General features: G+C 55.0%; 1 protein-coding gene across 6 annotated transcripts in view; it reads right to left on the bottom strand.

The window, feature by feature from the left end:
- Positions 1–27,536, bottom strand: part of ABR (ABR activator of RhoGEF and GTPase) — a 179,336-nt gene that overhangs the window by 20,868 nt on the left and 130,932 nt on the right. For 4 of the 6 annotated variants that reach the window (XM_047707796.1, XM_047707795.1, XM_047707798.1 and 1 more), the window contains 6 exons: positions 24,209–24,331; positions 23,787–23,862; positions 23,260–23,364; positions 22,294–22,368; positions 19,664–19,761; positions 19,123–19,254 (listed from right to left, as the gene is read on the bottom strand). In XM_047707796.1, coding sequence (XP_047563752.1) covers positions 19,123–19,254; positions 19,664–19,761; positions 22,294–22,368; positions 23,260–23,364; positions 23,787–23,862; positions 24,209–24,331 — 609 coding nt within the window. Of the gene's footprint in view, positions 1–2,415; positions 2,637–18,200; positions 18,897–19,122; positions 19,255–19,663; positions 19,762–22,293; positions 22,369–23,259; positions 23,365–23,786; positions 23,863–24,208; positions 24,332–27,536 lie in introns of those variants that run through there. The other 2 variants (XM_047707797.1, XM_047707801.1) reach the window with 2 other exon arrangements.

Below are 27,536 nucleotides of genomic sequence, written 5' to 3'. Positions count from 1 at the left end.
GTGCCACCTCAGGATCTAGAAGCAGGTGGGAAGGCAGGAAGAGCAGGCATCGAGCCTAGTCTCCGTCAGTGTGATCTGAAGCAGAAAGTTGAAACATACAGAATGAAGGAAAAGGAAAGTAGAAATGTGTAGTGCCAAGAGCGCTGGCAGAACCCGCAAACCCCAGTGCCACGTGTCTCCTCTGCTCAATGCTTGCACAGCAGACCAGCTGCCAAGTCAGAGGCCGGAATGAGGCTTCAGCCCCAGAATCTCCTTGGGGACAAGAACCAACCCAAACACAGCTCCCTGAGACCCGCAACTGCAGACTCCTGGGGCCAGGGACCCCACCCCCAGGTTAATATGAGGACTCTTCCATCTGAACAGCTTCTTCTGCCCCAGCATGGGGTCCCCCAATGAGTCACAGACACCCCTTTAGGGCGACGGGAGTGGGAGGCCCACAGGTGCCCTGACATCCATTCACGGGAGACCCTTCCTGCAGGCTGGGCGGTCCCCAGCACCCTTCCCCCACACCACCTAAGCTCCTGTCTGGTCCCAGCCCCCTGACTGGCAGAGAGCCCTCGGCACTGACAAAAAATAGGTTAATGCAGCTGAGGAAAGAAGGGAAGCGGGCAGCGGGCCCAGCCCCAAGAGTCCGTCTGCTTGCCTGCTAGTCTGGGCACAGTGAGGCGGCCACAGCGGGATGCATGACCGCGCCAGCATAGAGACCCTTGTATCTGTGAGGCGGACATACTCTGTCACACAGCAAGAGCTAGGGCACCCCATTGCCAGAGCACCCCTGTGGCTGCATGGATGGCAGGCAGCTCCGCAGGGCAGCACCTGGCCGGCCCCCGCCACCCTTGCCCATGGGCACCATCAGACTAGGAGAAGCGAGAGACCACCAGAGGCGCGGCTCTGAAGTGAATTCTTGGAGGTGCCGGTCATACATGCACAGGGAAAGAACAGAATTTCTGGGATCTGGAGGTTTAAAGACTGCCCCCCACTACTTGCCAGGCCCCTCCCCAAAGGGTCAGGTAAATTGGAAAGGCTTTGCTTGGCTGGCAGAGGGCCGGGAGACTGTGGGGTCCGTTTCTCACTGGCCTTGAGGTTTGGGAATAGACGATGAGCCCGGGGCTGGTGTCTGCTGGCCTCAGCAGGGGCTGGGTGTGTGTGTGGGGGTGCACGGAAGGGCCGGCCCCGTGCCGCCGGGCACAGACAGCTGCCTCAGCACAGAGGAGCTCCGGTAGCAGCTGAGGCCAGCAGGGCCCGGCGAGCCTGGTCCCCAGGGATGCCGAAGGTGACCCAGGGGCCAGAGCAGGACAGCTCAAGTTGCTGCCCTGCTGGCACTTTCCAGGACTGATGTCACCTCTGGGAAGTCAAGTATGCCCCACGGGTAGGGGGTGAAATGAGACAAGGAGCCAATGGGCCCAAGCTCACTTCCCCCTGGCAGGTGCTAGTTGGCACAGAGCACTTAGCCAGAGGGCTCCCCCCTCCTCAGAACTGCAGGATGGCTAGCAAATCTCCATCAGCCCCACGGAGTAGCCACAGCCTCCCCTGAGGGACAGGCCCCCTGCGACATCTTGCTCGGGCAGCCAGTTCAGGCTGCAGTTATCTAAGGGTTTACTGTGTTCTAGGGGCCGGGTCTGGTTCTTCCGCAGACACCCGATGCCAGGGCCCAAAGCCAGACCCAAGGCAGGCTGCCCAGATGCAGGACAGTCCGCTTCTATCTCCAATTTTCATCCCCACCAAGGTCTGGGGCTGCAGGCAGGCCGGGCGGTCTGCCCTGGCTCGGCTTGGGCAGAGCTGCCTGCTGGGTCAGGAAACCCCTGGCACTCTGGTGCCTCGCTGGCATGGGGCCAGCAGTCATCTGGGTGGTCCCCGACTGGGCAGCCCCTCAGAGGCTGCAGCCCCCCACCTCAGCAGCACCCCCAACGCCACATGACCTCCCCGCAACCCCGGGGGAGCAGGAGGCCCACGACCCCGCACAAAGAAGTCTTCCACGGCCAGTGGTACTGAGCTGCTTCTGCCAGTGTTCCACCCCCCCCCCCACCCCCCCCCGTAAAGGGGCAGCCAGCAATGTCCACTGGGTTCAGGAAGGGGGCCTGGTCCGGGCTGGATGGGGGAGACCCAGGAGACCCTTGCTTAACCACTCACATTCCAGCCTATATAGACTCAGAAAGGAGCCTGACCCCTTTTTCTGAGCTGGGGACAGATGCAGAGAAACCAGCAGGGGTCAGGGGTGGAGGTGGCAACAGCATTAATCATTATATTAAGGCCACTTGGAGCAGACCCACACATACCCCCGTCTCTGTCCTAGGACTCCATGATCAGGCAGGAATTGGAACGGATCCCCAAGGGAGGGTGGGGGAAACAGAGCACCCAGGCAGTCCCCAGCCCTCCCGCCCTAGGGTCCCGCCCCCCAACCGCCACCGCTAGCACCTTTTGGCGGAGCAGTTTGCTGCGAACCCGGCCCCAAAGCCGGGCACCTGTGTTGGGGGGCCGCTTGCTCCCAGGCTCCTCCAGCCGATCCAGGCAACAGCGCTCCAGAGGCTCGCACACCGCCTTCAGGTTGCAGTCTGGCTGAGGCAGGATGTCGGTCATACCGGCGGCAACAGAGGCCGGCCCGGACTGCCCCCTGGCCCGCGGCGCCGGCTCCGGGGACCGGGACGCGGGAGAGTCTGCGGGCAGCCCGGCCGCCGAGGCGCTCGGTGGGAGCCGCGAAGACCGAGGGAGCGGGAAGTGCTCACCCCCCAGGCCGGCCCGTACTGTGGTTACTCGAGCGGGGCAGGGAAGCGCATGGTGTGAGGCTCCGCTTTCTCCTCCCCTCCCCGGAGACTGCCTCCCAGAGGAGCGCACGGGGGGCGGCCCGCTCCTCCCGCCTGCTGGTCCCCGCTCCGCTTGCGGGGACGCCCCAGTGCGTGCGCCACGGACTGCCCCAGTCGGCGCAGGGGACCCGCCCCCACCGAAGGAAGTGACTCAAAGAAGACGCTGGAGGCTAACCCTCCAAAAAACCCAACCTCCGGGTTTTTAACTCTTGGCGGGCTGAGGCTCCGGGCTCACTGACCCTCAGCCTAAGTCCTAAATAAAGTTTGACAAGCAGCTAAACACAACCCAGTCCCTTCCCCTCCGAGATCCCCAGTTAACCCCTTCACCACCAGGCTGCTCCCTGGGGGCCAGGGCTGTGTAAGGGAGGCCTGGGAGGAAGCCAGAAAGGGTCTGCAGGGACAGGAACTGCGGTTGGCCCTCTGGCAACCGGCCCTGTCCCAGGCAAAGGGCCCGCACTGTCCCGGAGCTCTGCTCCCCCTGCTCCCAACTTCTGCCCCAAGGCCCTCCTCAAATGCCAGTTTGGTGACAGCACCAGACAGGTGTGGAACGGCACTCACAAACCTCCTCTTGGGAACGTGAAGAATAAAGCAGATCCCCAGTGGGGCAGCCTCCTGGGCTTCAGCGGACTGGAAGGAACCTGCCGGACTGGAAGGAACCTGCCGCTATGGGCTGCCTCCAGGGACGTGAGCCAAAAGCCAAGAATGACACCGGTTACAAATGCCCAGCGAGAGGTGTGCCTTACCCAGCCACTGCGCACCTTGTGGCCCTGCGCACCTCACCCGAAAAGCCCAATGCAGGCTGTGCCACTGGGGGCAGAGGACATCCAGTGGCAAAGGGGCAATCAGCCCCTGGGTCTGGGCTGGGTGTGGCTCAGAAGACTTCTCAGAAGAAAGACCTTGCTCTTGGGGCGCCTGGGTGGCTCAGTGGGTTAAGCCGCTGCCTTCAGCTCAGGTCATGATCCCAGGTCCTGGGTTCGAGCCCCACATCGGGCTTTCTGCTCAGCAGGGAGCCTGCTTCCTCCTCTCTCTCTGCCTGCCTCTCTGCCTACTTGTGATTTCTGTCAAATAAATAAATAAAATCTTTAAAAAAAAAAAAAAGAAAGAAAGACCTTGCTCTTAATGCTCAAGTTGGGAAAGCAGGCTAACCAGAGTGAGATGTGAAGCTTCCGGTTAGAGTCTGGGGTCTGGGGTAAAGAGAAAGGCCTGAACCCCAGACAGGCCACACAAACCCCAGACGCACCCAGGGCATCACATGACACACCACTAGGCTCAGAGTAAGGAAGGAAAGCAACATGTCCACAGGATCACCCATGAACCAGGTCCCATGCAGAGAGCTTTCAGATATCCAGTTCATTTAAGGCTCACAACTTTGGTGATGCTTGGCTTATGGTCTCTGTTGTCGGGTTTGGAGGACTTGGGCTTGGAGAGGTCAAGTTCTGGCCTGAGGTCAGGCCACCACAGCCAGGAAGTGACAGGTCTCTTCCACAGCTGGGGGTGCTCATGCATCTGACCTCGCTCAAGTGTGGCTGGTTCTTTAGAGTCAGGAAAAGGCGCCAGGTCTGCGCATTTCTTGGGTGACCCCAGGGCAGGAGGGCCCAGAACCAGCCCTTGGCACCTGGAATGCTCCTGCTGGATCCCCACCAAAATGCAGGTCTTGGGGCTTAACCCCACACACCCTGTGTTCTGTTGAAAGAAGGGCAGCTTCACCGCAAAGATAGCAGAGACCGGGTCATAGTAAGAGCTGCCCTTAACGAGCACTTGCGGAGCGACGGGTACCATGCTCAACCTCCACACAGATTAACTCACTTAATGCTCACACCACCTTATGAAGGAAGTCCCAGCAGCCCCATTTTCAATTCGAGGGAATGAAGGAGACTGAGAAGTGCAACATCCTGCCCAAGGCCATGCCGGGCCGGGCCACAAAGTCTGGCCCACAGCACAACTGTGAGATCCTGGTATGGCAGGCTCTGGTCCCACGCTGCCCCTGCCTGGCTGGTGGAGGTGGGGTCCTGGAGCTCTGCTGGGCTCTGAGTGGGGAGGGGTCCCTGCAGGGTGTCTGGGCCAGCTCCACACTCCACACCTGCTTCTACATGGTGCAGACAGGCCTGGGCTGCCAAGGCTGCACAGAGCTTCCTCATACCTGGGCTGAGTTGCCCAAACCAATGGCAGCTAGACAGGCTTGGCCCATAACACTTTGCCCAGTACCCTGAGGTGGAGCTCCCCACCTGCCTCTCCCAGCACCAGCACCAGGGGCTACCTCTGAAGACGGTCACCCTCCAGTCCCATAAGGGGCCAGGCAGCCTCCCCACCTTGGCTGTCACAAAACCCCTTTCCTGGGGAAGGCTTGGCTCACTCCTACAACCTTCACTTCTCCAATTCATTCATTTCATTCAAGAGCCACTGACTGAGGGCCCGACTCTGTGTCTGACCCTGGGCGGGGGCTGAGGAATCACAGACACGAAACCAAAGCCTGTGCTTTGTCAGAAAACTGACAGCCCAAGAGGAGAGCAAGACATGGGCTTAAATACCTCTTAACAGGAAGCGTTCGTGCACTTGGGACATAGCAAGTGGGTACCTGCCGTGTGCCTACCCAGATGGACAAAACATCATCTTTGCTCTCAAGAAACCCAGCCTTAAGCCGTAAGAACACACAGAGAAAGTGCAATGACAGTTGAGAGAAAGGAGAGGAAATTTCTAGCCAGAGGAACCACACAGAAGGCTTCCTGGAAGAGGAGGGAATGGCATGGGCCTTGAGAGCTATGGAAAAAGACCATCCACCCTGGCTTTTTTCTGCATTCCTTGGGCTAACGTGCAACGGCTGGTTGTATAACTGGCTGGTAAGGGGCCATTATAATTGCTGACCATGTCAGTGTGCTTGGCACCACCAGCTGGCCTACTTCAAAACTGGCCCTGTGCTGGCTTTCTAAGGTTCTCCCCCTTCTATCTGGATCATACGCCGCAGGGTGTATTGGGGGAATGCATTGCAAGGTGTGCCCCCTACCCCCACTGGGTGTGTGGGAGGAGGGCAGCACAGATCCTGTTCCCAAAGCCTTGTGCTTGTCTGTCTTAGGAGGCCCAGGCTCAGTACTTGTCTGGGTAAAGCAAGCTCCAACTGGGTAAAAGCTGGCCAACTGTCCCCATGATGACATAAACGCCTCAGCAGATGGGTAGCTGAGTTGGAAGGCTCTTCCCTTGAGATGTTCATCTTTCCCTGCCTCCCTGTGGGCTGGGGGCTCTCTCTGGGACAGCACAGATTTGCCTTCTCTTCCCTCCGCCTGACTCACTCCCTCCTGGAATCAATGGTCTAGGAGCAGGCTTTGGGGGGCAGTGGGGGGTGTTGGGCAAGACAAATGTTCCCTGTCAGTTCCTCAAAAGCGAAGGTCTGAATTCTGGTCCCTCCCAGCCCACGGTGGATCCTTCCACATCTTTGCTGGACAGGCTAGGCTCGGGCTGTCCTGACCACCCAGGAAGGGAGTGCATCCCACCCCCCTGCCTCTGTCTGTCCCTTCCATCGAGCCACACCTGGCAGGACCCGCCTCCAAGGATATGCAAGGGCCCCCATCTGCATAAACAGAGCCTGGGCGGGAAGGGCCACGTGAACAGACTGTTGCTGTCTTCGGAATTAAAAACATTCCTAGTAGACGGTCCTGTCCTCCCTCATTCCTGCCACCCCACCCCCCTACCCCCTGGGCTCTCTGCAGGAGGAATGAGAAGGGCCACCCTTGGGGAGATGCAGGGTCCCAGGTTCTACTTAGAGAGGAGTATATACCCAGGCCGGTTGGGTCCGGGCACCCAGCCACAGCTGGAGGCTGAGGCAAAATCAGGTTAAAGTGATCAGCAGCAGCATCATTGAAGGAAAAAAGGTCAGCGGGGAATATATGCAGCCTGAGATGTGTGGGCGGGAGAGGCAGGGACTGCCACCAGTGCTGCCTTGGTGACAGCTGGGGGTGGGGACAGCTTCCAGGCAAATCCTCCAGCCTGTGAACATGAGGAGGAAGGTTCTTTCTCGGAAGGTTCTTTCTCAGAACTTCGGGATGCTGCTGCCACTTTCTGGAGTGACCTCCATTTCCCCACTGGAATAACTTTTGTCTTCTCCCCAGCCTAGACTGGACCACTGATTCCCTCTCCCCGTCCTCTAGCCAAATGACCCGAAATCAGGAAAGGGGGTTTCTGTGCAGCCAGCTGGACCAAGGCTACAGGCACCGCAGTGCACAGCCTGGGAGCGAGGGGTGGAGGGGTGGAGGGGAGGAGAGCCCCAGCAGATTACCCAGAGAGTCTGGGTGCAGGCGCTGGGAACGTGAGAGCAGCACAGGACTGTGCTGAGGCTGAGGACCAGGAGGTCTGCCAAGAACTCTCCTTCTCAGCTCCAGAGGAGCACAAATGGGGCAGGCCCCACAGGAGCAGAGTTGGGGGGCAAGGTGGGCTCTGAGGCTGGAGGGTTGCAGAAAGGAAGCTCCTGGCAGTCCCTGCCCAAAGATGGGCACGGGAGTCCAGGCCGAGAACCGGCAGGTGGCCAGCAGGGCCCGGGTGGCCAAGAGAGATCAGAGCCCTTGTGCAGGCTGTGCAAACTGGCGGGGGAATGGGGGAGGTGCACACTGAAGGGCAGCTGCGAGAAAGGAGGATGGGAGACTCCCCTTAGCCACGAGATTCCTGGCTCCATAGTCCTCGCCTGCCTAATGCGTGCTCTCACCTCCTCCTAACCCAGACTTATCCTAACTGCACTGGAAGGGCAGAGATCTCCAGGGGATAAGAAAGTGAGACCTGTTTATGTTTTTCTATTTGTCCATCCATCCTTTCCCCCATATCTGCTATGTTTAAGGTCTGCATTAGGCTCAGGGACAGAAACCCTTTGCTCCAAAGTCGCCAAACAGCCAATGGCAGCGCAGGAACCTAGATGCTGTATTTTCAGTTGTGACTCATTCATGCATTTTTCACTGAGAAGTTACCCATCCCCCATGCCTGCGGGGAGGACCTCGAACGGGTCCCAGTCTAACGCCCACCCCAGCGAAGAGGTAAGAGCCATCAGGATTCTTTTAGACAGTCCAGGCCAGAAACTCCCTGGGGCCTGGGCCCAACACACTGACCAGTTGTGCATGGGGGTCCGGGCTTTTCAGCTCAGGAACACCAGCCTCAAGGCCCATCCCAGGTGTGGCACAGTACTCCCACGTCCCAGGGCCCGTGCTGCTCAGCAGCACAGGACAAGGCACACATGGCTCCCCACACAACCTCATTCTCCACTCTGCCTGGCTACCCTGGGCAGGTGTCTTGAGGGCACTTGGTGGCTCTAGATAGGCTGTAGAAGCCGAAATAACCACAAAGCTTGTCCACAGCGGGACAAGCCTGATGGCCCATCCTTGGCCAGCCACAGTGATTCTCACGGTGTATTGGTCATGCAAACGGCTGGAAAGTCCACTTGAGTCTTTGGGAACATCTTGCTTATCTAAAACAAAACCCACCCAGGGACAGAGTGGGTACAGCACAGCACACCCACCACATGTCCTTCCATTCTTTTTTTTTTTTAAGATTTTATTTATTTATTTGACAGAGATCACAAGCAGACAGAGAGGCAGGCAGAGAGAGAGGGGGAAGCAGGCTCCTCGTGGAGCAGAGAGCCCGATGCAGGGCTCGATCCCAGGACCCTGGCATCATGACCTGAGCCAAAGGCAGAGGCTTAACCTACTGAGCCACCCAGGCGCCCCTGTCCTTCCATTCTTTCCCCATAAAAGTTATGGCCAGACCAACACCCAGACTCCCCTGGCCTCTTGCCTGCTCCTTCTCACAGGAAAGAGAGGTGTACAGCCAGGGTCTCCCAGAACAGTGGAAGGATGGTGTGTGTGTGTGTAAGCACAGCACCACCGGGCCCCCCCAAACAGGCCTCATGCTGACGACATAACAGCCTCAGGCAGGAAGGTTTGGAAGTAAGGTCAGCATCCACTGAGCCCCCATGCCTTTCTTCTCCTCTATCATCACCCAACTCCTTTCCCACCCAACTCTGAGCTCCAAGTGAATAGGAGAACACTCCTGGGAGCCAGGGAACCTGGGTGAGAGCCCTGCCTGGTCCCTGGAGACTCAGCAGTCACTCTCAACCTCTGGGCTCAGTTTCTACACCTGTCAAAACAGGAGCTGGGACCAGACAAAAATCATCAACGATTTTTTTTTCCTTTTTTAAACAGAGGACATTCTCTTTCCTCCCAAATGAAATCTTCTGCTAAACTCTCCCTGCCCCCCCATCAGATAAAACCAGCAAAAAGCAGAGGCCCCTGGCTGACAGTCCCTCCCAGCAATCCCCAAGTGCTGTGGGCAGAACCTGGAGCCCCCAAGCCTCCTTCCAGGGGATGGTTCTTATGAGAACTGCTGTCTCTCCCGACCACAGCCATTGCCTACCGCCCCCCCCCCCCCCCCGCCCTCCACTCGCCCTGAGGGTGGGGAGATGTGGAGGCTGGGGAGATTAGGGGCTTTTTAAGGAAACTTCCGGGGCTCGTGTCTTATCTCTACTTGTCTCTCTGTTTTGGGAAAACTGGGGGCCTCGGCTTTGCTGCTGTGGGTTCCCTTCGGAGTCCTTACAACGGGATAACGCTTATCAAGTCACTAAAAGCTGGCGCGTTTTCTGGGTCACCTTGGCCCTGAAGCCAGCATGGCTTAGTCCCCGCCTGTAAGGGCCTGAGTGGGCTGTGTCTGGGAGCAAGGGCCTTACCGAGTGCCACCACCACTCACCCCCCACCCCACCGATGCCACAGCAGACGCTGGGCTGAGGTGAAGGGCCATGGTGGGGTCTATGGCACCCGTGGTTGACGGAGGCTGGCGGGGCCCACGTGAAGTGCCCCTCCCAGCATTCATACCGGCCTCAGCCCTCGCTCAGGGATGGCCCTAGCAGTTCCTCTAAGCCCTTTCTTTCTCTCCGAGGTTTCAAAACAATCAAAAGTGAGACCACCCTAGGGACCGGTTTTTTGGCTTTCTAGGGAGACAGCGGCAGCCTCCACCTGCAGGGAGCTTAGTGGTTACTGAGAGTGTGCAGTAGGCCGGGGATAGTCATCTCTGTAATCTCATTTACTACTCACATGGGTCCGGAAGGGAGGAGAGAGGTTACCTGGGGGCCACCTTGCTAATTAGGTGATGGAGCTGGGATCAAATCCAGCTCTTCCGCCCGAGTCTAGGAGCCCCCCGCCAACAAAGCTGGGAAAAGCACACCCCTCTTTTGGTTTGTTGAGAAGCTGGGTCTTCTCAGGCCCTGAATGAGTCAGTCCCCAGGGTCTTCTCTGGATCTGCATCTCTGCTCAACACCCACCCCTCCTGAGCCATGGGGGGGGGGGGTCCCAGGGAGTGGGCAGCCAGCCTGCCCCTCTAGGAGGCATTCTCAGATGGGGCAGGAGAGCGAGGGAGACCTGAGCCTCCAGCTGCTTTCTACTGAATGCTTCTTGTCTCCAGAATCCACGGGGCAGGGTCGGCCTCCCCAGATCGGGAATACCTGGGAGACAGGTTGCAGAGCAAGGGCGGGAAGAGAGAGGCTGTGCAAGTGCGGGGTAGCATTTGGGTAGCAGGGCGGCCCTCTCAAGGGATCCTGCCTCTGGCTCCCGGCCCCCATCATGTTGCGGGCTCTCCGAGGGTCACTGAGGCATCTGGACCTGTCTCGTGGAGGACAAAAAGCAACTCCAGTGGTGTGGGCGGGGGGGACCATGGCTCCAGTCCCAAGGCCTCTGGGGAGGAAGTAGTGTCTGAGGCAGGAAGAGGAACAATCCTGGCACTCACCCTCCCCCACCCCCACGTGCCTCTGGGTTGGCATGGTGGTGAGGACAGCAGCAAAGGGAAGATGCCCACGTGGGCCAGCGCTGAGAACAGCAGGCAGTGGGGGTAGGAATCACACGCTCTAGAAACAGACGCTTCCCCTGGTCATGCACAGCGGGCCTGAGCTGGAGGAATGAAAGGGAGAAGCCAGCCCCAAGGCTTTCTCCCAGCTGCCCCCACTCCTCCCCTAGTCAAAATCAGGCCATTCCCAGGACTGGGGGCCCAGCTGTGGTCAGTATGGCCCGAAGGACATTGGGAGAAGGTGGTAAGGACCCATGTGAATGCCGCTCTGTCATCCCACCCAGGGAGCAACCCAGCACCTCCTGGTACCAGCCATGAAGAACCAGAGTGGGCAAGAACTAAAAGCATTTTTGGGTCCACCAGACCAATGCCCCCAGAGCCCAGGCTCCCAGATCAATAAAGCAGGGTCAAACAGGGACAATAGAACCCCCGGGGACCAGAGAGAGGGATGTGGGGTAGGGAAGCCCTTGACTTCTGCCCTAGCAGGCTCCTGACCCACACTTACTCTGAATTTCCTCCTGCTCTGCAGAGTAATTGAAACCAGAAACGACTCTGGGCCAACAATGGCCCCTTGTTCCTGGCTCCTCACTCACTTTGTGCTCTGGGCCTGACCATACCATGCCAAGTGGAGAACTACACCAAGGGGAAAGAGCCCAGAGCTGCTCAAGCCAGGGCTAAGGCAGATGATGAGGGCCCTAACCTTGACCACCAGTATACTCTGGGGTTAGTTCATCAAAGCTGGATCTGACTTAATCAGCCTAAGAAAACAGATGTGGCCTGAGCCAGCCTAAGGCCCATCATAGGGGGCCTCTTGCAGGTGATGGCCTTTGGCCGGGGGGACAGGGGGCTGCTTGAAAAGCTAAATCTGGAGTCCCTCCAAGAAGACAGAGGGCACCATACCTGGACCTGCCAGCTGGGCAAGGGGCTGTCATCATTGGATGAGAACAGACTCTGTGCCAGCCCTGTGCCAAGGGCTTCATGGACTTCTACATTCAAGTTTCAAGAGGACCCATTTATGGGTGAGGAAACGGAGGCCCCCAAAATAAAGTAACTTACTCTGTTCTCCCAACTAATGAATGGAGGAAGGTGGAATGATCCCCAGATCTGTCTGGCCTTAAAGGCCCATCGACACTGATGAATCAAAATTCTCTTCTGTCTTCTTTACTACATGGTGAGGTCCTTTTCATCTTTTTTTTTTTTTAAAGATTTTATTTATTTATTAAAGAGAGACAGACATCAAGAAAGGGAACACAAGCAGGGGGAATGGGAGAGGGAGAAGCAGGCCTCCCACTAAGCAGGCAGCCCTATGTGGGGGCTCGACCCCAGGACCCTGGGATCATGACCTGAGCCAAAGGCAGATGCTTTAACGATGGAGCCACCCAGGCACCCTGGTCCTATTCATTCTCTGTGTCCGCAGCATAGTGCCTGACATTTAGAGGGTTGCTCAGCAAGTAGGAATGCGTAAATAAGCTGATAGGACGAATGTGTACATCACACCTCTGGTACATTCTGTCTTTTGAGCTTCACAATAAGCTGGTGATGAAGGTAGAATGGGGATAATTATCCCCATTTAACAGACAGAGAAACTGAGCACCCCCATATCAAAGAACTCAGATGGTGATCTTCTGAGCCCCTTCTGACCTTCTGACTCCCTTCACGCTTGATAGATATAAACCATGACCAAGGGGAAGGCAGAAGAGATCTGAGGAAATAAGGTCAAGGAGACAGGGATGCCTGATTCGGGGGGAGAGAAAGCCAGGAGGCAACTGTTTTAACCAAAAGAAACTAATAGTGGCCAGTTGTGTCCTCTACTCATGAGGCCCTGCGATAGCTGGGGTCCTGTGATAGCTGGAGACTGGTGAGCAACTGGGTGGGGATGGGGAACCTTGGGTCTGGAGAGGAGGAGGCTAGGAAATCTACATCCTCAAAGACCAGGCTCTTTTTCTCAATTAAAAGGGTGAAAGTGTAACATGAAAACAACCGAAATGTCCGTTGGTGCATGAGTGGATCAACAAAACGTACCCCATGCATACCAGCCTTAAGCATGGAAATTCTGATGTGTTCTACCACGTGGATGAACCTTGAAGGCATCATGCTAAGTGAAGTCACAAAAAGACAAACACTGCAGGATTCCACTTCCATGAAGTCACTGGAATGGGAGAGTCAAAATCATTGACAGAAAGTCAAATGGTGGTTGCCTGGGGAATTACTGTTGTTTGTGTGTGTTTTTTTGTTTGTTTGTTTTGTTTTTTAAGTAAGCTGTATGCCCAACACAGGGTTTGAACTCATGACCCCAGAATCTGGAGCCGTGTGCTCTACCGACTGAGCTAGCCAGATGCCTCTGCAGTTACTGTTTAATAGGTATGGTCAGTTAGGATGGTGAGAAAGTTCTGGAGGTGGCGGGGGGGCGGGGAGAAAGAAAGTTCTGGAGATGGACAGTGGTGATGGTCGCACAACAATGTGAATGTACTTACTCTCTCTGGGTAGTACACCTAAAAATTACTAAAATGATAAATTTTATGGTACATACATTTTACCACAGTTGAACAAAAAAGTAAGGGTTGAGGCACCTGGGTGGTTCTGTGGATTAACCCTCTGCCTTTGCCTCAGGTCATGATTCCAGGGTCCTGGGATCGAGCCCCACATCAGGCTCTCTGCTTGGCGGGGAGCCTGCTTCTTCCTCTCTCTCTGCCTACTTGCGATCTGTGTCAAATAAATAAATAAAATCTTAAAAAAAAAAAAAAAAGTAAGGGTCTAAATATTGTCAGATTTGCCAACCTGGGCTCTGTATCCTAGTCCTGAAGGCAGGGGTCTGGCCTTCATGACCTCCTCCTGAGTGTCATTGATAATCGCTCTGAACCCTCAACAAGCTTCCAAGAGGCTGGGTTTAGACTGTTACAGAGATTCCCCTTTTCCCCTTCAGGCTCGGGCTCCAGGCTTCAGAAGGGAAGAGGATGGAGGCGATGCATCCCATTGGGTCTGAACTTTGCAACTGGGGGTACAGGGCACCAGCCTGAAGCTGGAGCTTCACCCTTCCTGGCCTGGGACCCTGCCCCTTCCCAGGCCAGGGTCTTGAGCACTCCCAAAGTGAAGCTGCCTTCTACTCTGGGGTGTGGGGGTGCAGCACAGGGCGGAGGGTGGGGGGTGTCCCCAGGTTTGCGGCAGTGAACAGGGGCATGGAGGGGCTCCTCTGGCTTAGGTGGCTTCGAGGTCTCAAACTCCTCTTTAGTCTGGAGTCAGTGGCAGAAACGGAGCTGTGGGGTCCTCAGGGAGAGCTCTCCCCTCTGACCCAGCCAGTCAGCAAGGGCTGGGCCCTGGGAATATGCTAATCAGCCAGTGGGTAGGTCCCAGTTGGGGATAGCACATCTGGAGTCTAGAGCGGCATGGTTGGAAATAGACTGGGATAAATATATGGGAGTCCCCTGGGGCTCGGGGAGCTGAGGCAGACAAAGGGGGGCCTCCTGGCTGAAAGGTTCCTGGGCCGGCCGGGGGTGGGGCGGGGGTGGGGCGGCAAGGAAGAGACAGGCGGTGGGGGTGGCCTGGATGCTGAATCTGGAGATACTGGCCCCTTGGGAGAGGAGGGAGGACTCCTGAGCCTGGAAGAGGAGAAACACATCCAGCTGGGGTGGTGGTGGGAGAGGAAAGAAGGGCTCCACTGAATTTGTAATGACAAAGGGCAGACCCCTGAGGGTCACAGACTGACATTCAAGTCTGTCCCTGCCCCATCTAGAAGCATTTTCTTTCACTCATTTGTCTGGCAGCCAACCAAACATCACCAGCCTGGGACTGGGCTCCTGAATTTAGAACCCTTGCTCAACCACTGTGGCATGTCCCTTACCCTTTCTGATTTCAGTTTCCTTCTCCACCCAAAACAGAATTGGATTAAATGCCCTCTAGGAGTCCTCCCGCCTGAAACTCTCCTGATCCTCTTCTTTCATTCATTCCATCAACCTTCCTCTTACTTGGGTGCTCACAATCCCTCCTGCTCAGGGCAGGTGGGCTCCTTAATTTCCTGGGACACTCCCAGCATGCTCCCGCCTCCCTGCATGGCCATGAAGGCCCTTCCCCCTGAATGCCCAGCCTGCTCCCTTCTGCTGATCCAGAGCCTCCCCACCTTGCTAGAGTAACACAGAGCCTTAAAATGGCAATTAAAGTGCTGGCCATTATGTAAAATGATTTTTATATGGTATAAGAAGTATTTTTGACAACGTAACAAAAAAGATTATAAAGACTACATACAGCTCTAGAAAAAAGGGAGGTTTATGATACGATTACGTGAAAACAGAAAAAATACAAAATACACACTGTGATTAAAACTATATAAAATTTCTATGCCTGAAGAAGGGAAAAGGCACAAAATCGAATGGTTGTTTCAGAGGAGTGAGAGTAGGGGTGGTCAGTGATTATGTATCACATTTCTTTACTATAATTGTCTTTTTCCTTCTAATGTAAACACTGCATTTGGAATTTAAAAAACCCAGTGTTCTCCAATTCCTCTCCCTCCAGCTCCTCCTGGGAGCCCCCCTAACTCCAGCCCACAATGATCTTGCCTTCTTTGAATTCCTCCCGCACACTTTTCCATCTAATTCTGTAGGGAACAGTGGTCGGTGGGAGAGCACCTGCAGAGGGCAAGGCCTGGGTCTGCTTCCAGTCCTGCTTCCGGGCCTGCTTCTGATCCTGGTTCCGGTCTTACTTCTGGTCCTGCTTCCGGCCCCGGTTCTAGTTCTGGTTCAAGTCTTACTCCCAGTCCTGGCTATGGTTCCGCTTCCAGCCCTGGTTCCCGTTCTGGTTCTGGTTCTGCTTTTGGTTCTGGTTCTAGTTCTGCTTCAGATCCTGCTTCCAGGACTGGTTCCAGTCTTACTTCCAGTCCTATTTCCAGTCCTGGTTCTGGTCCTGGTTCCAGTGTTACTGCCAGTCCTGGCTCCAGTCCTGCTTCTAGCCCTGGTTCTGGTCCTGCTTCCAGTCCTGTTTCCAGTCCTGCTTTAGGTCCCGCTTCCAGACCTGGCTCCAGTCTTACTTCCAGTCCTGGTTCCGGTCCTGGTTCCGGTCCTGGCTCGCTCCCATGGGCCGCCTGGCCTTGGACAGGTTACTCACCGCTTTGTTGCCTTTGTTTTCTCATCTACGTATGTGTGATCACTTTGCTTTCCCATAGGGGACCCCTGAGATAGCAGCTGTGAGCATCAGCCCAGTCCTGGGCTCCCAAGAAGCTCTTGGGTGTTGTGACCATCATTCCTGGCATCTTGTTGCACTTTCTAGTGGCTTGACATGTCTGGATACACTTGTGTCATCTTCAAGCCAGGCCCTACGGCCCTTGGAGCAGCCAGCCGGTGCTGGGTACAATGCAGAGGTTCCATAGGTCTCCCCGCACTGGCTCCTTCCCCTGTGCCTGTGCTCATTCTGCTTCCCTCCAGGTGCACCGGGCCTTAAGTGTCCGCCACCAAGGTAAGAGGACTCCAGACTAAGCGTGGCTCAGGCTCACTTACACCATGAAGTGGGATGCTGGGGTGGGACATCGCCCTGGCTCTTTCTCTAGGACCCGGGCTGAGAGACTCCCTGTCAGAGGCCTGGGGCATAGGGACCCAATAGAGGGGAGAGGGCTGGCTTCCCTGCACTAGGTAAGCAGAGGCAGCAGAGGCCTCAGAGTCCTCCTGGGGATGGTGTGGTTGTCATTTTCCTTGCAGGGCCATGGCAAGGATCAGAGGAGATCACATTTGGGCATATGCCTCCAAGAGCACAAGTGCTACACACATGTGTTGCTGATTAGTGCCGCCATTTGCCCGTCCCTAAACGCTGCCCCCGTCCCCCAGCCTGCTGTTCCAGATTCCCAGCCCCCATTGCTACATCAGGCAAAGCCACACGGAGACTCATTTGGGAACAAACACCTGGAACTCAGGAAATGGGCTCCCTGTGCTGTTCTCTAGATGGACTGGGTGAGAAGGGGCCCAAATGGGGACAGAGGTGGGCTTTCTTCCCCCTGCCTCTCCTTTAGGAGACCTGAATGTTAGCAAGGATAGCCCCTACCACAAAGCCACCCTTTGCTCCATCCTCGGGGCCTGCTTTAGGGGAGCAGAACCAAGTGCCAGAGGCCAGTGCCAATTTCCTTCCTTGGACACGTGGCAGAAAGGGAGGTGGGAGAAGCTGCGGGAACAGACCGTTCCGTGGCTCTGGTGGGCCTGGCCACATGGGAATGGCTCAGTGCAGGGTTCCCACCCAGCCCAGTCATCCTCAGGGGCTCAGAGGGGCATCACAGGGCAAGCAGACCTCGCGGGACACCCCTACCCCTCCCCTACCCACAGGAAGGCTGGCAAGACGGCTCCATGGCTGAGGGCCAAGGGCTGCACCGGGGCTGGGCCCTGAGGAGGTGAGGGCTGGGAGACCTCGAAGTCCTCTAGGGAATGCTGGCTCCGGCCTGGCCACTCACAGGCCCAGGTCAGCTGGCAGTAGGAAGGTTTGTGTTTCTTTTAATATCAACTCCCAGGCATTTAACATTCCTCGAAGCTTAAACACAGAAACATTTTCCTTACCAGACTCTGCTTTCTGCTCTGCCAAACATAACCTGGCTTCCTCCCCTTCCCCCAAAGCCTCCATCTGCTCCTGTCTCCAAGATGTAATGATTTATGGTGTGTTTCCCCTGGGGCTTGTGTGGCTGACAGAAACGAGGAGGAGGGGAGCAACAGGGCTTGAAGTCCAGGTGGGGACGATGCCATGGGGCCCTGGAATCTGGGTTCTAGAGGGTGTCAGGGCCTGTGGTGTTCCCTGAGAGGGCTGCCCTGGACAGCCTTCTTACCTCGTCCATTTCATGGCCACCCATGGCCCAGGGAGCAACACCCACATGTTTCTTGGCTGGATACCTCCTGGGGCTAAGCAGGCAGAACCCCTTCCCTGCCCCGTCCCTCTGGCCAGCCCAGGGTTACAGAGACAGGGCTCTCACCCCTCATCCTTGCAGGAAGTGGGGTCCCAGGGCTGAATCTAGAGACCTCTCTCTCATCTAAATCATCTAAATGACAAAGGACTGGCTTCCAGTTGCCTGGCAGTACGGTCTCCCAGGTGACGGTGCTGAAGAGCTGGTCCCACGGCATGAGGAAGGGATGTGCACAGGAACACGGGTGGGGGCGGGGAGACCATGAGGCAGACGGCTGGGCCCCCACCCAACGATGCCACTCTGCTGTTCAAACACTCAGGTGAAACAGGCGGGGAGAAGAGGAGGCCCCCACGGGTCCCCAAAGGGCACTACCACCAAGAACACCGAGCCAGAAGCCAGATCTCAAACTCCGCAGCCTCCACAGGGCATCAGATAACAAACTCTTCCTTCAAAAAAGCACCATTCAGCTCCCCTGACCGCACCCCCAACCCCGACCCCGGCCAGATCACATCTGGGCAGTTATTAAGAAGCTTAGAACAGGGGCGCCTGGGTGGCTCAGTGGGTTAAGCCTCTGCTTTCAGCTCAGGTCATGATCCCAGGGTCCTGGGATTGAGCCCATCAGGCTCTCCACTCAGCAGGGAGCCTGCTTCCCCCTCGCTCTCTCTGTGCTGCTCTGCCTACTTGTGATCTCTCTCTCTGTGTCAAAAAAATAAATAAAATCTTAAAAAAAAAAAAAAAAGAAGCTCAGAACACCGAACACTCATGGGCTCAGTCCCAGTGCCAGTTTCCCTTGATTTCAGGGTTACCAGAATCCACCCTCAATAATGCTACTCATGTCCCAAGCATGAGGCCACAACTGGTGCCAGATGGAGTGTGGATGGCTCTGAATGTCAGCCTCCCAGACCTGCATCCTCTTGATAGGGAAATGAACAGCAGTCATCTTTAGAACTGGCAGAATGTTCCAGAGACACAGGCTGCAAACCAGGGCCTCCAAGAAACAGGTGAGGCACATATACTCTTAACCTGACTCTGACCTGGCTCTACCAATACCCAGAGACCCCACCTGCAGTCAATGAACTCCTGGCATGAGTAAGGCCCAGCAGTCATAGCAGCAAGTCAGAGACTAGCTCCCAGGAAACCACCGGGAATCCCAAGCCCTTCCAGTCCAGTGGCAAACGCTCAAGGCTTCACTCCTCCAACGCCAGACACGACTAACCAAACACAGCATTCATGGATACAGCCTCAGAATCCTTCTTAATACAATGTTCCTGGGAAGAGCCCCCAGCAGACCAGAGTTGGGATGTGAAAACAGAGGTAGTTGTCATCCCTCCTGTCCGTTGTGCAGGTGTGCATATCATGAACCAGAACCTGGGATGGAAGCCTGAAGAAGCCAGAGCACATGGGCTTCTGGAGGCAAAGTAGGACACCATCTCCAAAAAAAAAAAAAAAAAACCAAAAAACAAACAAAAAAAGACCCCAACATCAACTCTAGCAGGAGAGAACCACCACCTTGAGGAACTTGTCTCAAACCAGTTTTGAACCCAAGTCACAAAAGGCCAGGCACCTTCACCAAGAAGGCAGGTGAGAAGGACTCCTTCCCAGTAATACCACCTCCTGGCAGCTCCCAGAGGCCTGCCTTGGTGCCATGGCCCTCACCTGGATCTGCCCTTTGCCCATGATCTTGTCCACGATCTCGTTGTTGTCCTTGTTGACCTTGGTCTTGTCATAGCACTTTTCGTAGCACAGGATCCTCAGGGACTGGGAGCCCTCCAGCTCAATCTCAAACTCCTGGGGAAAGATGGTACGACGACCCTGAATCTCCAAGGCTGACACACGCAGCTTCCTGGCGAGTATGGGCCCCAACTTGGCAAGGGTGAGAGGGGGTGCCCAGGGCCCAAGAGGAGCACGTCAGAAGGCATGCAGGAAACTTCCTCCCTTGCTACAGCTCCAGAAGGCTTTGAATTGCTGGCGTAGTAGAGTCTGGGCCAGAGCTGAAAACCCCACATCTAGCCATAAACATAGTATCAGAAGCTAATTGAGCAGGAAGTGGAGGGCAGAGAGGTTAGGGAGACGGAAGTCACCCAGGCAGCAGGCTCGGCCATCCCCCGTCAACAGTGAGGGAGCACAGGGAGTGGGGTGGGCATGCTTGGTGACAAGCTCAGGGGTCCCTGCGGGGACGCCAGCCGCCTCCACTCACCTCATCCCACTTGGGCTCTGTCGTGTCCCGGAACACCCTGGTTTTGGCTTTGCTGACGAAATAGCCAAAGGAATCCACCTCCAGGGTACAGTACAGGTCTGCAGCAGGGATGGGCAGAGACATACCGAGTGAGGCCCAAGGCTCAGGACCTCGGGAGGGCAAGGTGGATAACTGCCTCTGTCCCCCCAACCTCCCTGCAGGACACCCTCTGTGTTCCCCTTCCCCCAGCCCTAGGGGTTCTGATTCCTTCCCACTTCTCTGCCCTCCAGCTACACTGGCCTCCGCAGTCCCTCCGTCCCTGGTCCTTGCTCGGTTGCCTCGTCACCACTGAAGCCTCAGGCCAAAGTCTTCACTGGCTGGGCTGGCTTCCCTTCACCCACCAACCCCAGGTTCCTCAACAGGGCACCTGGTATTTGAGGCAGAAGTCTATGGAGGGCGTCTGACCTTTGGGTGCTGGAAATCTGGAGTAACCCCCACTCATGGCGACAATCAAAAATGCCCCCAAATCCTAGCTTGTTTTCTTCACAGCACTTGACTTTAACTCAAGTTCTCTTTTCTGCCTGTCTCCCCTCACCGTTTCAACCTCACACAGGCAGAAGCCCCCAGTGAGACCCAGCTGACGGGGACACAGCACTGGGGGGCCACCCCAGGCACTCTGCAAATCCACACCCTCCCTGTGGGGTTCAGACCCTGACAACTGTCCCCATCCACGGGAGTGACCACAGTTGCATCCCAATGGAATGGCGCATGGGAAGGGCCTTGGGGCTATCCAAGCCAATGCTCTGCAGTGGGAATCGAGGGGCAGAGGTCAGAGGGTGGACATCCATGACCCTCAAGGCCCCATTCAAGGGCTTTCCTCAGAAGGGAGAGAGGATGGAGCTGCCCCTGAGTTGTCTCTGGCCGGGTAGGACGGGGACCAGACAGAGCTGCATATCAGGGCATGCTGCGAGGTGGGCACAGATTAACAGGCGAACAACACCAGAGGCCTTGAGCACCCTAGCCTCTGCCAGGTCAGAGAGCAGGTAGAGAGATGGAGGGCGAGAGTGCCATCCCCATTTATTGACTTTCATGTGAGTGAGCACTGTCAGGGGTTAGGGGATAGTTCGTGAGCTAGAAGGAGGGCTTTGAGTCTGACTGTCTGGGTTCAAATCCCAGCTCTGCACAAATCACTGAACCTCTCTGCCTTAGTGCTTTCATGTGCAAAGCAGGACTAACAATGGTGCCTACACCCCAGGCCTGACTGTGCAGATGTAATGAACGCATTGGGACAGAGAGCCACAGCTGAAGATTCATGGGGCCTGAACCTGCTGAGTCAGAGTGAACACATGTGCGGTGCCGGAGGCTGGTGGAGGGAGGTGGGGAGGATGATCTGGAGGTCAGGAGAGATTTCTGTAGCAGCTCACCTCATGTCTAACCCCTGACCCAGTTTGGAGGGAGAAGACCTGCTCTGGGAGAGGAGGCCATGCCACCTCCATGGCCCTGCTCCCTGAGGCCCATTCCAGCCAACAGAGAGCAAAGAGAGAGGGTAAGGCATCTGGGCATGCTGGGCCACAGACTCAGGTGTGTGGAACAACCTTCTAGAACTTTACCAATCAGGACTATTCCTGGGCAGTGCCCCCTAGAAAGGGATTCCATGTGTCTGGGTAGGGTCCAGGAGGCTGCCTCGCATGTAAGAGCAGCATGGCCTGAGTGGTGAGCTCTGTGGTCCTGGCCATAATGAGAAACACTGCTCTAAATCAAAGGGTCTGGGCTTCGGTAAATGGAGTATTAGGGACCTCGGAGTGATGTCAAGGGCATCAGAGCAGAAATGCACTTGAAAAGGCTCTGGAACAGGCCAAGGCATCACCTACACCCTGGCCACCTTTGAGCTTTCTCCAGCACCTAGTAAGGTACCCAGGCACCCAGCAGTAAGGGACCCCCATGAACGTCATAGGAAATGCTTGTCAAATGGCTATCTGCATGGTGCTGGACAGGTGGGCCCAGGGCAGACCTCGCCTTCCAGAGACAAAGAGGAGGGAGAGGGAAGGGGCAGGTGGGGAAGAGAGGAGTCAGGATCCCTGGGTTTCTGATCCTCTGTGAGGTTCAGACCCTTTATCTGTAACTCCGTTTTCTCATCTGGCAAATGGGAAGAAAAATTCCTATGGGGGGGAAACTAGATAAGTGTAACCCTATCTTTCCAAACGCTAAAAACTGCAAGGATGTGGGTGATGGTGATAAAGAAGGCAGGAAAAGGGATGCGTGTGGCAGGGTGCTGGCACAGCAGGGCACTCAGGCATCTCTAGGAGAAAGAAGCTGAGGTTCCGAGAGGTTAAGAGATTTGCCTGAGGTCCCACAGCTTGACAGGGGCAGATGTGGGGTTAGGGTCCAGGATTTCAGACACCCAGGAGCTGGGGAGGGTTTGGGGAAGAGCAGACCTTGGAGACACAAGGCAGGAACGACCCTCCTGCCAAGAGGAGCTGGTTCCTGACTGTTGGGGAAATGCCCACCCACATGTCAGGGCCCCACCTGGGGAGAGCAAGGCAGACTTGATGAGCCATGGGAGGCCCCTTCAATGGATCCACAGGGACTTCCTGTGAAAGGATGAACCATGGCCTCTGCTCTTCCTAGGGCTAAGGGTCAGGGGCACTTACTGGCTGACTGCTTGAACCCCTTGGCAGAGTGGACGATGACATGGAGGAAGCCATAAAGTCCGGGAGACTCATCATCTGTAAGAGAGGAACCACCTGGGTAGGGTTGGCAAGAGGCCGGCTTCAGCCCCCCTTCTCACCCCAGGCTCCCGGGAAGGCCAAAAGGGTGTGAGATACCATCTGAGCCCTGGTCTCGCAGCACCACCTGGTGGCTGGAGGAAGAAGTTTCCAGAGCCCACTGCTTCCTGGAATTTAAACTGGTACCCCTTCTCCCTCCACTCAGCCTGGAAGGCCAATCCCCATCTTCCCTGCTGGGCCAGGGGCACTTTTCCTCCCCCTCTGAAAACTGCTTATCTCCTCCCTGGCTGTCCTCCTCAGTGCAGCCTTTCAAAGTGAAAGTTAACCAATATACGTCTGCCCCCTTTTGGGACAGGAGGCAGATTAAACCCATATGGGGAGGAGAGCCTGCCTTAAAAACCCCTCCCCAGTATCCATGGGGTAGCCAGATTCTACCCATTCTGGACCAGCCCTGATCATGGCTCTCCCTCGCTCAAAAAAACCTCCCATTGGTCCCTCAGCTTGAACAAACTCCTTTGCTTGGCATTCCAAGATCTGCCCCTGGAAACTTCTGGCCTTGTCATATGCTAATCCACCTACCCTTTTCCCCTCCACCACCACCAGGCCCCATGCTTCGGTCTTTCGCTTCCATCATCTGACTACCTCAGGAACATATAACAACACGATTCCAGTGCACAAGGGTGCCAGATCCTTCTCTCAAGCCAGAGGGGGCCGGGGAGCAGTTGGGACCATCTGGAAACTCAGTAGAGAACAACCCCTGTTTGAGCTCTCTGTGTGCCTGGAAACTGGGTTGTTACAACCACGTGTCTGGCTAGGTCCTTATGGAAGGTTCCAGCAATGCCCTGGGAGCTTGGACCTGCTGATCAGACAACCTTGGGTTCTCGATCTTACCGTCTTTATTGCTGGTGACGGGAATGTTGTGTACAGTTCTAAGTTTGAAACAGGATCCCGTGAGCACCTGGAGCTCCACGGAGCTCAGGACAAAGGCTTGGAGATCTGCAGGAGGAGCCGAGAAAGGACAACGTCGTCAGATCCACCAGGACCCGCTGCTCTTCTCTGGGGGCTACTGCAGGAAAACAGCTTAGCTCCAGGGGCAGAGTTGGTCCCCAGAAGGGAGGGTAAGATTTGTAGGGACATAGGGACAGTCACAGGTGGCTCACAACTACGTGTGTGCAACAGCGAGAGCAAGAGAGAGAGAGACAGACAAGCCTGGGCTCTGGGCCCAGTCCTATCGCTAATTTATTCTGTGCTGTTAAGCAAATCACTTCAATTCTTTGGGCCTCAGTAAGTGCCACCCACTCTGGCCCCTTACAGACAGCCCCAGAGGAGACTGAGGATATGAAAGTGTGTGAAAACACAGAAGGCCACCCTTGCCATGGACACCCTCAGAGCAGCCTAGAGGAGGAACGCAACTTTACCCTTCTTCTGTAGCTTCTGAATGGCTTCTCTCCACTCTGACCTCTCATAGTCTGAGGACAGTAGGAACAGGTAGCTCTGAAGAGAGGAGAAGAAAATTCAGTGGGGTGACCATGTGGCCAAGCGCATTCCTGGCTCCCTCCTGCCCATGCACCCTGAGGCTTGGTGAAGGTGGGAGCTGGGAAGCGAGCCTCCTTTCCTGGAAGCCCAGCCACAGGAGTGGCAGTGCCGGTGATGGCCAGCAGGGGGCACTGGCTGCACACCAGCCGGCGGAGGCAGAACGGGGTAGGAGCTGGGGCAGCATCCTTGGGAACTAGGCCTGAGTCCGGGAGTCTCACAAGTCATGGGCAGGAGCCCTAGAGAACCGACAGCCCCGGGACCAAGAAAAGGGGCCACCTCTGTCCCGTCCCCACTCCTTTCTGACCTTTCCATTACGATTGTGGATCCGAAACGGGATGGTTGGGGAGTTAAGCAGCAGCAGGAACTCATTCTCAAACATCTTCTTCTTCAGGCGCTCGATGGCCCGGCTCTGTCCTTTGTTGGCTTTCTGTGGGGGCCGGAGGGCACAGATGGTTTCCCTCACACACGCCCCTCCTCCCTCGGCAGCTCGAAGCAAAGCATTTCCTTGTGCATTCATTATGTCTTTTATTTTTTTTATTTTTGTATTTTATGATGCTCTGACATCTTAGGGGAGCCCAGCTGTCCAGGGAGAAAGCTACCTTCCCAGGGCAAGCTGACCCTTAAGCTGGTAAACGTGCACATACCTTCCATATACAAACCAACCAGTCCTGAGTTCCTGCCTCCATTCATCAAGCCAATATTCTCCTACCCATCTTCTCTCAGTGCCATCAGCCTAATAGTGTCATCACTCAGTCACTTCTATAAATCAGATCCTGGGTACCCCGCTTCAAAACCTCAGACACCGTTCAGCAGAAGGCCCTAACAGCTGGCCTGGCGCACGGGGCCTCCCAAGGCTGGGGCTGTCCTCTGTGTCTAGCCGAGGCTCCTACCACGCCTCGCCCTGACCCTTCCACCTCAGCCATACCACACCATGCCTTGTTCTGGAATAACCCCTTAAGTCTCAGCCCATGTTGCCTTCCCCAGTTTTTCAGGCTTATATGTTGTGAAGGATCCCTTCCCTTTTAGTAACTGTTAATACCCTTCAAGTTTCAGTTCCAACGCCAGCTTCAAGGTCCTTGATTAGAATTAATCTCTGCTGCTTTTTTTTTTTTTTTTTTAACCCACCAGACTTGCAAAACAGTAACAAGTGCTCACAGCCCTTTGTTGTGACAAGGTGGGGGAAGAGTAACTCTCTCATTGCTGGGGGTGTGGGGTGGGGAATATAATTGGAGGCAACCTTTCCAGAGGTAAATCTGGCAACTAGAGCAAGCCCTCAGCCCCAGCCATCCCACTTTTGCAGAGAAGGTACCAGAGAGAAATAGGAGCGCAGTCAGGTTTACCAGTCTTGCCTGTTAAGAGGAAAGAACCAGAAGCAATCTAAATATCTCCTACATCATTGCGCAGCCAAGCGATAGAATAGGCTACAGCTGTTAAAAAGAATCTGACAGATCTGGAGAGCTCTACAGAGCACCATTCAGGGAAAAGCTTAAGTGACAAAAAAGGCACATAGAGTCTCGTCTCATTAAAAAAAAAAAGACAAACCAGTATAAGTATAAAAGACTCTAGAAGAATACACCTCAAACTGTTAACAGTGGGGGGTGGGTGATAATCTGTTACAGCCTGTAGGCTTCAGTATTCTATTTCTTGTGATAACAAGCCAGCGTTAGGTTGGTGATGAGAACAAAAATCAGTTTTAAGAAAGTATTATTGAAAGAATCAATCACTGCTTCTGTGACTCAGAGAACAACAATGCGCCTCCCCGGTCACTCTCCTCACATTATGTCACATGCTGAGGTCAGTCACCGGCAAGACACAGACTCCATGAGGTGTCTGGCACACCCTTGCAGGGAGCAGCTAGTGGAGCTCAGGAAGTGTGAGTCTGACTGAGCAGAAGAGGCCATGTCTGCGCACCTGGGGCGGGAAGGAGGGGACAAAGTCCACCAGCAAAGGGACGGGAGAAACAGGCAGGGAGGATGCCCTGGGGTGGGGCTGGGGGGCAGTGCCAGGTGGGGAGACAGGCTCCACTGAGGCAGTGGGGAGAGGAGAGGGAGGTCAAGGCCAGTCAGGAAGAGGACACCTGTGCCCCTCTCTGGGCTGATGTGCCCCCAGGGAGATCCTCAGTCCTTGGTCAACCCATACCCCAAACATCCCTGGGGTCATTACTGTGGTTTTCCTCTTCTTCAAAGAGGGATGTCTAAGCTGAAAGGCTTTTTTTATTTATTTTTTTTAAGATTTTATTTAATTATTTGACAGAGAGAGAGAGATCACAAGTAGACAGAGAGGCAGGCAGAGAGGGGGAAGCAGGCTCCCCACTGAGAGCCTGATATAGGGCCTGATCCCAGGACCCTGAGACCATGACCTGAGCCAAAGGCAGAGGCCTAACCCAACTGAGCCACCCAGGTGCCCCTAAGCTGAAAGCCTTCTTAGAAGCCATCTAGGCACAGATTCCTCAACAACTGTTTACAAAGCACCTACTATGTGCTGAGTCCTAGAGACATAGAACTGGAGAAAACAGCACTGTTGCCAGAGTTCAAATTCATATGGGGGAAAAGAGAAGGTGGCCTGTGCAATTACAATTCAGGACCAATAACGCAAAATAAAGAGGCAGACCCCAGGATCTTTCCAGACACAGTGGGTACACAGCAGGGAAAGCTTCCGGCGAGGTGTGGCCTACGCTGAGCTGACAGGTGGCAAAGGGAAAACAGGCCAACAAACCAAGCTTCTCCCTGCCCTTTATGACATGCATGGGGAAGCCCCCTCCTGAGGGAAAGGGGACTTTCCTCTAGCCACTGTTTTCAAATATGTGAATTTAAGGCTATACATTTTCCTCTAAAGAGTGCTTTGGCCACACCTATGGGTTTTGATACATGTACTCTCATTTTTCATGCAGTTCTAAATAGTCTGCAGTTTCCATTAGGATTTCCTCTTTACCTTGCAAGTTTTAATTTTCTAGGCATATACTTTAAGTAGATTCTAGTTGTTCATTTCTGATATCGTTACAGTGTGGCCTGTGAATATAACCAGCATGCTATCAAATTTTTTTAGGGCCACCTGCTGGCTCAGTCAGTAAAGCATGTGACTCTTGATCTCAGGGTTGTGAGTTTAAGCCCCATGTTTGGTAGAGCTTACTTAAAAAAAAAATTACCAAAAACTTGTTTTTTAAATTTCTGATTTCCTTCTGCTGTGGCCTCAATACATGACAGATGTGTACAAATGTTGGGTATGGGCACAGGCTTCTGTGCATTTTCAGATCAAGCAGGAATATGTTAACCGTGTTATTCAAAGCCCCTCTCCCCTTACTTATTTGCCTACTTGATCTGTCAGTTTCTGAGAGGCTCCTCAAGCTCCTTCTTTTTTTTTTTTTTTTAAAGATTTTATTTATTTATTTGACAGAGATAGATCACAAGTAGGCAGAGAGGCAGGCAGAGAGAGAGAGAGAGGGAAGCAGGCTCCCCGCTGAGCAGAGAGCCCGACGCGGGACTTGATCCCAGGACCCTGAGATCATGACCTGAGCCGAAGGCATCGGCTTAACCCACTGAGCCACCCAGGTGCCCCTCAAGCTCCTCTTACACCCATCCTTCTTTTCCTCAGGAAGGCCTTCTTCTCTTGCTTTCCTTTTCTATGGTACTTGA

This window comes from Lutra lutra, chromosome 16 (assembly GCF_902655055.1).
Source record: "Lutra lutra chromosome 16, mLutLut1.2, whole genome shotgun sequence".
NCBI lineage: Eukaryota > Metazoa > Chordata > Mammalia > Carnivora > Mustelidae > Lutra > Lutra lutra.
This window is presented reverse-complemented; position numbering and strand designations above follow the sequence as displayed.